A 12,024-nucleotide genomic window follows, 5' to 3' on the forward strand; every position below is an offset into this window, starting at 1 on the left:
TATATATATATATATGCGTGCACGGTTATATAACTTGTTTTGCTATTATTTTTAAGAAATGTAATATGTATAACGACATTTTTTTTTGTTTATCTCTCTCTTGTATATTATTGTCATAATAATTGAAAGAGGTCAACATAACAAATAATTTTGTATGAATTTTTATGCGTCATATCTCATTTTCTTAAAACAACCAAAACAATATAAGATATTTTTTTTGACAGCAACAAAATGAGAATCTTGATAATCAACCAACCAAGCCAATGATCTAAATAACTGTTGAGAATAACAAAATTAATCAAGAGTAACATTACAACCACTAAAATATTAGTGGTTGATTTTTTTTCTGGTTGGCTTTTTATTACTACACGAGAATGTTTTAAATTGAATTTTTCATGTACAAATGATCTTAATTGATTTGTAATAAAGACAGTACCTTCTCACCTCAAAACTCTTGGTAGGTTGAGTTGTGCGGAAGAGAAAAGAATAAAAGAAAAATGGGAAGAAATATTTGAATTAAATTAGAGAAAAAATTATATAAGACCAACATTATTTTAAAAATTTCCTCCTTAAATAGTAACTTCTTCCACAACAATCAAACTACTTGTTATTTTTCAAAAACAAACATCACAATCCAACAACCATTTCGTTATTCAACGTACAATTATTAAGTAAATGAAATGAAAAAAGTACGGGAAATGTGAATAGATACTAGCAGACACCGTTGGCTTTCAAATTGGTACATCTCCACTCTATTATATAATGGAGCAAGCTGTCGGCATCTTTAGGTGCTCTGCTTCAATACTTTCTACCTTCCTATGAAGGTAGAGAGACCCTTCTCTTGCATAGTTCAAGTGAGAGTGCCAGAAAATGGGAAGGGCTCCTTGTTGTTCCAAAGTGGGGTTGCACAAAGGTCCATGGACTCCTAAAGAAGATGCATTGCTTACCAAGTATATCCAAGCTCATGGAGAAGGCCAATGGAAATCACTACCCAAAAAAGCAGGTAATTAAGGGTTTAGATGCTAACTTGCCCAATTCATTTCTCAATTTGATATATTGAAATTATCAATAGTTATATAAATGATAATTTATGGTTGAATAACAAAATAAAATCATCCATGTATAACCCATAATACAAAATTTAATATATATTTTAAGAAACACAATTATGCTTGAATTAGATAGAATAAATTCTAATTTATAACTCTGTTTGAATATGCAGGGCTTCTTAGATGTGGAAAAAGTTGTAGATTGAGATGGATGAACTATCTGAGACCAGATATAAAGAGAGGGAACATAACACCAGAAGAAGATGATCTTATAATCAGAATGCATTCACTTTTGGGAAACAGATGGTCCCTCATAGCAGGAAGGTTACCAGGGAGAACAGACAATGAAATAAAGAACTATTGGAACACCCATCTAAGCAAAAAGCTGAAAATTCAAGGAACAGAAGACACAGACACACACAACATGTTAGAGAATCCTCAAGAAGAGCCAGCCAGTGATGGTGGCAACAACAACAAAAAGAAGAAGAAGAACGGTGGCAAAAAGAAGAACAAAGGCAAAGACAATGCTGAGCCACCAAAGACCCAAGTTTACCTACCAAAACCAATTAGAGTGAAGGCTATGTATTTACAGAGAACGGATAGTAACACCTTCACCTTTGATTCCAATTCCAATTCTGCTAGTGGATCAACAAGCCAAGAGAAGGATGAAAGCCCCGTGACAAAAGAATCAAACGTGGTTAGTGAAGTTGGTAATGTGGGAGAAGAAAGTGATGGTTTTGGCTTCTTCAGTGAGGACCATGACTTAGTCAACGCCTCAGATATTGAATGCCAATCTTATTTTCCCACATATCATGGCACCCTACAGCAACTGTATGAAGAATATTTTCAGCTCTTGAACATGGATCAAGGCCAATTCGAACGGAATTCCTTTGCAGAATCTTTATTAGAGTGAAATAATACCAAGAAAAGGCTATTTCAGCTGATAAGAATCAGACTTGTTACTCAAGATGAATTCAAATCTTGTTACCATATGAAAACTTTTTCGGTAGTAAGTCATATGTAAATATCTTTCTAAGCGTTCTATCAGCTTGGAAACTTTTCTTGAACTTAATAAATCTAGTGACCCAATTTAGTTAATCTTTCTTACCTAAAAAATAAATAATTGGAGTGAGAGAATAATATTGAGGATATTCATCAACCGCTTATGTTACTTTATATTTGTATAATTCAGATCCTCTGACCATATCTCATCTCATCTTGGTTTTTGTACATTTAATTATTCTGTCACTTGTCTAAGATGCACTGCTAAAACAATTGACATTCACGGACTTAATAAATCCGTCCTTAGGATTACTTTATATTAGCTAAGATGTATAATGATATAAACTAGCATTTTACATCAATAACACTGTTTGTATTTATTATGTGTTTTACTGTTATATTATGTTATTAATATAAAATTATAATAATTGTACTAACATTTTAGAATAAAAGTTAATTTGATGTCAAATTGTTAATGAATTATAACTTTTTATTATTATTATTTGTGATGTGTGATAATGTACGCTTACTATACCAATCGTTGTTCCGCCCAGAATGACTGTTAAGAAGAAAATTGGGGAAAATCCACCAAGCATGTGAACAGAGTCTCATCATTTATAACTTTCTAGGAAAATGAATAAACTTTTATTCAACAGAAATGTTTGAAGCTTGCTTCTCACGTGCTTTCTATTTTTTTAAGACAGGAGTATATATATTTAATATTCATATAGACACACACTTGCTTACATTTTTTTTCCTTCATGATTGCACAAATCCAAGGAGTAGTTGATATTTGATAATTTATGGTTTATTTTAAAAATGATTTATTTCAGAAGTTTGATAGTATTATTGCAAAAAAAAAATTATACTATCAATAAAATAGAAATTATTTTTAAGATGAATTTTGAAATAGTTATTATAAAATTTAATAAACTTGTAATATGTGTTAATTTATAATTGAATGATATAGTGCATTTTAATTAAAAAAATCTGTAATTTTTTTATAATTTAAATTAGTATTATTTTGTTGACAATAAACTATATTCAGGCATAATGCTTGAAACTGGCGTCTATTAAAAGTCCATCTGAAATATCAGCTACAGGAAGTGAAAGTTTATTAGTTGCGTACGAAGTAATTATACCTAGTTCGGCACTAGTTGTTTTTTAGTGCTAATTACTATCATATTACGTGGAAAAGTTAAATTATACTAATATTTTTAAACACTTCACCACTAAGATCCATTCATGTTGAAACATATGTGATGCCACTACATCATATACTAACATTGAGTGGGCTTTAATTTTCTCTCGGCAAAAAAGAAAAAAAAATGATGCCACTACATCATACTAACATTGTTTTTTTATATGAAAAAATCACTTCTGAAACATTTTGGTTTCAATCAAACATTTGGTTCTGTTGTCTATTAAGAATTATTCAGAGGAATCTTTTTATTCAAACGAAGGCCTGCAAACTTGACTCGAAAGATATATAAAGATATTAATTGACGTATAAGCAACATTTGAGAGAAAATAAATAAAGTAATTAAAGTTGAGATTAACCGATGAAAAATCTCAACATAAAAGAAAATTTTAAAAAATAATTATCAGTTTTAATTTAAATATATATATACTAAAAAGGGGCAAAACCATGCATTACCACCAGAAGAAAAAAACAATATAGTAAAATATGCTTATATTTAAAAATGAAAACTCAAATTTATAAATTATAATATAAGAATTAATAATAACGTTAAGTTGCCGTAGGAGCTATACATTTAAAATTGTAAAACTAAAATTTCAGTTAAAAAAAAAATTGGTTTGAGATTACTTGTCGGAAAAAAATTTAAAATATTTATAATACTAATTGCATAACTTGAGCTGAAAATGACTTTGTTAATGTTAAATTAATTTTTAAATTCCTGAAATTTTAATTAAGTCAATGTAATTTAAATTTTTTAATTAAATACTTAAAAACTAATGTGATTAAATCTTTGTTAGGCATTGATAATGACAATTAAATCTTTGTTAGGCATTGATAATGACAATTTAAGTGAGTTAGGTTGTATTTGCGAAAACATTTAATTATATTTTAGTATTTTTTATTAACGGAAAAGATTGTTTGGAAAGATAAAATTTTTTAATAACTTTTTAATAGTTTCTAATATTTAAAAAAAATATTTCAAGTAGTTATAACTTTTAACTTTTATATTTTTTTATTCTGAACATATTTATTAATTTTTTATTATTTTTTTAAATAAATTATAATTTTATTAATTTTGTATTTTTTATAATTTATACTTTTTAATTATTTTAAAAATTAATTTGATCAAATATTTATAAATTAATAAATTAATTTTTTTTTACCGTCTAATAACTTTAAGCTGATCATCGTGAACGGTTTTACATTTATTGTTGGATTTTTGGGACCGACACTGCCATAGCAGCTAAAAGGTGCTCTGGCAAAATATGAATTCCAATGCCTTTGAGTTAATAATTTTTGAATATCAAGAACCTAAATCCAAATTCCTTTTTCAATTAAATTAAATTATTATTTAATCTTTGTCTTCCCTGATCTTTGGAATCGTCAATCTTGCTGATACACGTGCTGCTGCTGCTGCTGCATGGGGATTTATAAAGGAATTTAGAAAAACGCACCAAAACTGCAAAGAGGGTACTTAAAGATTGTTACATAATAAATATTAATCAGTCCCAAGATATCCAAGGTTGTTTTATACAAATAAAAGAAAATAATAATTTTATAAAGTTAATTTTATATTATGATTAATTCATTTATAGATTTTGTTATTTATTATTAATATTATAAGAGATATAAGTAGAGAAAATAATTAATATCATATTAAAAAATAAATAATTATTATTTTGAAATAATTTTTTCTTTTACACAAAAATTATAATGAGATGAAGAAAACATTATGTTAATTATTGGTAATATAGATTTAATGCTATTATTTTGCAAATATTTATTAGTAATACTTTTAAAATGGATTTTTCTATCCTGTACAACTTTGCACATGTTTAGGGTCATAAAATATCCACTATGCTCGTGTTTAGGGACATTAAATATTCACTTTCAATCAATTCTTCGTTAATTAATTAATTGTGATTATGTGAGAGAAATAATTTTCTCTCTCTTATTTATTTTGTGAAATCACTTTAATTTATTCTATCTCTTCCCACCAAAATAATAATTAATAATATAATTTCTAATTATTTTAGAGTGTAAATTCATAAAATAAATAAATAACAATTTTTTTAAAAAAATAATTAATGATTCTGTTCATGCAAGTAAAATTCATGATGTTCACCGCAATTTTCTTTTTGTTACGTTTTGTGTTTTTAATCATTTGTTCCTTCTGCGTTTTATGAAACAAATATTTTATGAGTATTAATCATTTAATCCTGATTCTTTAAAAAAAATGATTTATGTTTATATATATATATATATATATATATATATATATTTTATGAATTTATTCTCTAAAACAGTTAGAAACTATTATTATATATTTTGCTTTTGCTTTTGCTTTTGTTTCAATCATAAAAGGAACTAGAAACATGTTAATTGCAACTTAATATGCAGATACAATTTCTAATTATATACAAACAAAAATCACAATTATTATTTTTGGTAAAAAGAGAGAGAATACATTAAGGTGATTTTATAAAATAAATAAGAGAGAGAAAATTATTTTTCCCAAAGAATCACAATTAACTAATTAATAAAGATTAATTGAAAGTGAATATTTAATGCCTCTATACATGTGCAAATGGATATTTAATAATCCTAACCTGTGCAAAGTTACAGAGGATAGAAAAACTCTTTTAAAATTAATAATTAAGAACTTTGTTGTAAGTGAAACTACAAGAACCTACAAGTTAATTTAACCAAAACAACAAAATGTATAAACTTATCTTTGACTTAATCATTAGACATATATTCTATATTAATTAAGAATCGAAAGGATAAATAAACTTGTCTTTGAATATGGATTTCGGCCAAAAGTGTAACCTCCTATGTTGACTAGTCAGTGAACAAATGAAAATGAACACTAATAACCCCAGAATCTTGTTCTATATATTCGCCAAAAAATGCCAAAATGGCTAAGACCACCAGAAAATGATTTGAGAGAATTTGAAATTGTATTAATTGGAATGAGTAAAAGCTTTTTTGTTCTTGTTGTTGAAATTGGAATGAGTAAAAGCGATTGGATCAAGTCTACGTCGAGTTGTTTATAGACATTAACCAAGTATTAAATTAACTCTATCGCAATTAGGAACAAATAGTGGAATGAAAGAAACTTAATTTGTTTTATTTTTTTAGAAAAATTGGGGACAAAATTTGTGGAAACGATTATAAAATTTATTTCTGATTCACATTATTTGACAAAAAAAATGCAAAATTATGGAAAAAATTTCGTCATAAATTTGCAACCAAATAAAATAAAATAAAAATATTTCGTCCCAAGTTTTAAATATTTGGGATGGAATGCTCACACAATTTTGTTACTAGTATTTTTGAAAGAAAAAAAAATCATTCTGTTTTTGTAATAATATATAGTTTCCTGATAAGCATAATATGATTATAAAACAAATAATTACCAATAATATAACAATTCATGAAGCATGTTACCACTTTAGTGTATACTATATACCTTTAGCAGGTGTAAGTCATGTTTAAAAATTATATTTACAAATTGTACAAAAAAAAATTGAACATGACGATTGAGTGTGCTATACATTCCAATAATATAGAACAATTACATCACTACATGAAAATATATTCTTGAACTTCTGGTACAATAAATTAAGCATATGTTTTACGGTATACTATTATGCACACATGGACAAATTAAAATTAATAGTCGGCTACATATTTTACGTATTGAGTTTTATCACACGCACTATGATCAAATTAACTAGCTTTCTACTTTAAGTCTAGTCAAATTAAAATTAATGGTAGACTACATTATTTGAATTAAGTTATATATTTTATTATACACTATCGTCAAAGTAGCTTTCTTTTTTAAGCCCCACTTTGTAAATTGATTGTGTATTCAAATACTAAGTGGTATGTAGAGTCCTTATTTACATTATGACTATATGACTAATACTACTATACAAGACATATACAACGATGATTGTATAAGACAATTTATAAATCTAAAACAATTTATAAACATATTATAAACCCTCCCAAATATTTATATATGTAATTATGTCATAAGATAAATGTAAATAAATCATAAATAAACTCTTTAAATACACCTACTAAGTTGAAAATTATATTAATTGATATATACCAAACTTAAAAAACAAAAACAACTTCTACGTAAAACTATTTTTTTCTTAAAAAACGACAAATATAAGAATCAAAGAGAAAGTAGTATACATTTAATTACTTTATTTCATGTGTAGTATAAAATCCCTCTATCCGAAAATATTGACTTATGAAACACTCACGTGTATAGCCTTGAAATTTGCTTGTGACTTTGAATCTTACATAGTTGTTTTTTTTTTTTTTCTTTTCAATTATCAAAACGGATTAGTAACACGTACACTTAAAAGTTAAATTATAACATAAATGTTTGCTTTTGATTTAGATATTTTTATAAGTCTCTTTCCGTAAATGCAAAATATATGTTCACTCAAGACATAGCAAAAAAAGCTGAAATGATGGACTATATGTTAGTTTGGAAAATTTTCTCTATAGCCATTTTTTAAAGAAAAAATAAATAAAAATCAGTAAAAAAATAATAATAAATAAGATTTCTATAAGATAAAATTTGATTATGCATAAATTAATTTATAAAAAATTATATTAACTTTTCTAAAAGATATTTTTAAATTGAGATAAGCAAAATTTTAACTTACAAAGAAACTTATTTCATTTTTTTATTTTCTCCTCCTACAAGTAAATATGGAGAAGTTAATCTGAATAAACCCTAGCTAAAACAATGACTCAGTGACTAATGATGCAAAGAAAATTGATAAAAATAAATGTTGTTTTAAAGTTTAAGTTGTCAACCCCTTATGTAATGTTTGTAAATTTGTCTCATGAGCAAGTAATCATGTGAAAAGCCTTTTAATATCAACTAGAATATTGCTGGTAAAACTCTCTTTTTACACGATTTTCATCTTATTTATGTTCCTTTTTTTATTCAAACATCAATTAAATTATATAATTTTATGTAGGTGAATCTAATGAGATAAATTTCACATCTTAAATCAATTAAAAAAGGAATAAAAAACTTATCTCAAAGTTAAAAATGATCATTTTTTTAAAGATCAACATGTTAAGATCAACTTGTCTCAATGAACTATTTTACAATTTTTAATAAATAAATGATAAAATTGCAAGGTAAAATAAATTTAAGGAATAATGTGAATAATTTAGCCTAAATTTTGTCATAAGAGATATTAGTGATACTCTCTATGACTCTCTCTCTTTGATTGACTAAGTGTTGAAAAATATTTATTTTGACATATCTCACTAATAAATCATGAGAGAAACACTAAACGAGAAGTAAAAATCATCAAAATTAATATTTTTTTAACAAAGTTGAGTCAATCATAGAGAGAATACAAGGAGAGTGTCGAAAGGTCATGTAAGGGGTTGATGCTTGCCTAGTGTTAGAAGGTTAAGGAAGTTGGTGACCTAATGACAAGAAACTGACAACCGAATCCTCGGTGAACAACGATTGTAACTATAACGGTCCTAAGGTAGCACAATTTCTTGTCAAGTAAGTTCAAACTGGTACAAAAAACATAATGGCCTGGGCACTATCTCGGAGAGAGACTTGGTAAAATAGACATGTTTGTGAAGAAGATGCAAACCACCTGCACCTAGACATAAAGACCCTATGAAGCTTCACTGTTTCCTGGAATTAGCTTTGAACTGTGCAACTTAGGTGGAGGAAAAGAAGGCCTTCTTCTAGGGGTGTAAAATCACCAGTGAGATACCATTTTGGAAGAGTTAAAATTTTAATTAACCTTGTGTCAGGACCTATCGGTCGAGGGACAATCTCAGGTAGATAGTTTTTATGGGGCATAGGCCTCCCAAAAGATAACAAAAACGTGTAAAGGTTTCCTCAAGTCAAACGGAGATTAGCCCTTAGTGCAAAGGCAGAAAGGAGCTTGATTGTAAGACTCATCCATTGAGCAGCGACAAAAATTGATCTTTGTGATTCGACGGTATCGAATAGAAGGATTGTCGCTCAACAAATAAAAATTAATTTAGTTATAATAGAGTGATCTTTCCCAAATGCTCACATTAATGGAAAGGTTTGACACCTTGATGTTTGTTGTTCGGCATATGGAACTATATATGTTCCAAATATTGTTAGTAATTTTTTTTAATATTTAAAAATGAAATTCTGTTTTCAACATTTCAACCATGCCGTTAATTATTAAGTCCACAAACCCTATGTAAGACAAAATTGGTTGGTGGTGGTCATCTTAACTAATTTGGGATTGTTTGTTGTTAATGACCCACAGCACGTGGTATATACTTTATTTTAAGAAAGAAAGAAAAAAGAATCCAACATACATAGGACAAAAACCTAAATTTTTTAAAAAAAGTCATAGACGACCAGATTAATACCAATCTCATCATGCACATGGCCAAACATTTTTCATTTGAAAAAATTAAACAAATTGATGTATAATGCAACAAAGTTTAATCCTGCTAGAGTCGGTATATGTCAGAAAAAAAAAGTTGGTTGGATATTTAAATAATTTAGATAAATAAGTTGTAACTAAACACTTCTACAAAGGCGCCCTAAGTGTCAGCCGGAGGTTATATTTAAATATATAATGATTAATAATATATAATAAAAAAAGTAAAATAAAATGAAATAAATTATCGATTTATCTTTTGAATTCTATTACAATGAAATATCATACAACAATTATTTTATCCCGTATTCTTAAATTAGAGAGAAAAAAAAAGACATCAAATGAGATTAATTAGAATAGCTAGTTTACATATATGATTTTGGTTCAATATTTCATCTTATTAATTTTAAATAACATAATTATGGCATCCACCTAATATTATTTTATTTCATTTCATTCTTTTATTAATCCAAAATAAACGGCTATGATGAAATAAACTGTTTTTCAGACATCTAAAAGGATTTAATTAGTAACCGTTTAATTTATATATAGTTTAGTATAATTAATTTTAATAGAATTGATTTTAACATTTTCCTAGAGAAAAAAGTGATTTGAACTGATAAATACTAACAGAATGTGTGTATAAAATAACCTGATTTTTTTATATGGAATATAGTTGATTTTACCAATTAATAACTACTTTTTGTCCAAAAAGATATGGTAATCCAAAAAAGATAACTTTTCTTTTTACTGCCCAAAAAACATAACTTAATTTCTTCATTATAGAAAAAATAACGAACAATGTGACAATGATTCATGCTAAATGAGTCCACGTCCATGTGCGGTTAAAGTATATAAAATAGTTTAAGCTGGATGATTTTCTAAATATGCATGCGATTTTGGACCATTTGAAATTTGAATGACGATTTGCAACAGAACCGTGTCAAGTATTAATTAAATGTGTCTTTCATGACAGTATTATTGTTGGTGTGCTGGAATGGATCCAAAAAATTATTTAAGGAAACATTAAAATAAATTAAGTTTGATCTAAAACATGCAAAAAATCATAATGTAAAATACAAATACGAGTCGATACATATACAGAAATATAATAATAAAAAATTGAATAAAAATATAATAAATTTTTAAATCATAAACACCATATTATTATAATATAACATATAAAATCAATCTAACATATATAATAGAAATTTAAATTATAATAGAAAAATGTATTTTAAAAAAGTATGAATACTTATAAATGTAATAAACTGTTTTTAATTTACAAATCATTATGATAGAACAAATTAATGTTTTTCTGAATAGCTTATGAAAATACTTCGAGAGAAACATATAGTCTCCAATACAAGCTTTTAGAAGATCAAAGTGTAGCAACATTAGAAGTTGTATGTCATCATGCATAACTTGCATTCGAAGTTGTAACCTAAACATTAAGAGTGGCAGAAGTAGTGACAGATGTTCCAAAAGCAGAAAACGAAGTTTTGTTTAGTGAAGATTGCTCATAAATGTAGTTAGAATCATTCAAGAATGGTATTATCTACATACATGGCTTGTGCTAATGCAAAGAACTCAAAACAAAATGAAGGGAGGTTGACCAAACTGCACATCAAGCCTCTAGAAGCAAAACACAACATTAGAGATTTATCAAAAGAAAATTCCAAAACTTCTCAGGCTAACATCCTTGAATTATGTACAGGAAGCAATTGTCATTGTAGTGTTTTCCTGATTTCCAAACTTAACGGGGGCCCCTCCATGTTTGGGCTAATTTATTAGCTTTTTCGTTAACAAGATTGTAGGAATCAGTCCTTAAAAATATATTTAAGTGTTGCCTTTTTCTTTTTTTTTTTAGTTAATACAAAATAACAAATGTAAAATAAAATAAAAGTCTGATTTGACGTGTAATTATCTATTTCTATTTAAAAAATGATTATGTGCATATTTTAATTTATGTTCCACTTTAGTCAAAAACTATAGTAAAGTTTCTTTTTTGTTAATAAAAATTCTTTTAATAATTGAAAAAAAAACGAACTTTGTTTTGGGTTTGATACCCGTCATCACAAATGGTAAGAATCAGAAATCTAGGTTTAATTAAAGAAAGAAAAAAAATTGTTGAATATATTTTATTTCCTTTTTTACCTTCTATTAATTTTTATTATTTTTTCAATAGTATTTTCTTCTTTTTTTCTTTCTCTTTATACTATTTATTTTAACCATTGCACTATTCATATTATTTATTAATTTAAAAAAGTTTAACTAAAAGTTATTTTCATCAAAAATTAAATTCAAATACTACTCGATTTAACTTTAACTTCAATAT

General features: G+C 26.5%; 1 protein-coding gene across 1 annotated transcript; it reads left to right on the forward strand.

The window, feature by feature from the left end:
• Window positions 1-766: 766 nt before the first annotated feature.
• Window positions 767-2,208, forward strand: LOC114418294 (transcription factor MYB4-like). The gene is made up of 2 exons (XM_028383570.1): window positions 767-1,003; window positions 1,223-2,208. Exons 1-2 carry the CDS (start codon window positions 871-873, stop codon window positions 1,960-1,962), a joined length of 873 nt encoding a protein of 290 aa, XP_028239371.1. The 5' UTR covers window positions 767-870; the 3' UTR covers window positions 1,963-2,208.
• The last annotated feature ends 9,816 nt before the right edge of the window (window positions 2,209-12,024 follow it).

The sequence above is a fragment of the Glycine soja genome, chromosome 7 (assembly GCF_004193775.1).
Source record: "Glycine soja cultivar W05 chromosome 7, ASM419377v2, whole genome shotgun sequence".
NCBI lineage: Eukaryota > Viridiplantae > Streptophyta > Magnoliopsida > Fabales > Fabaceae > Glycine > Glycine soja.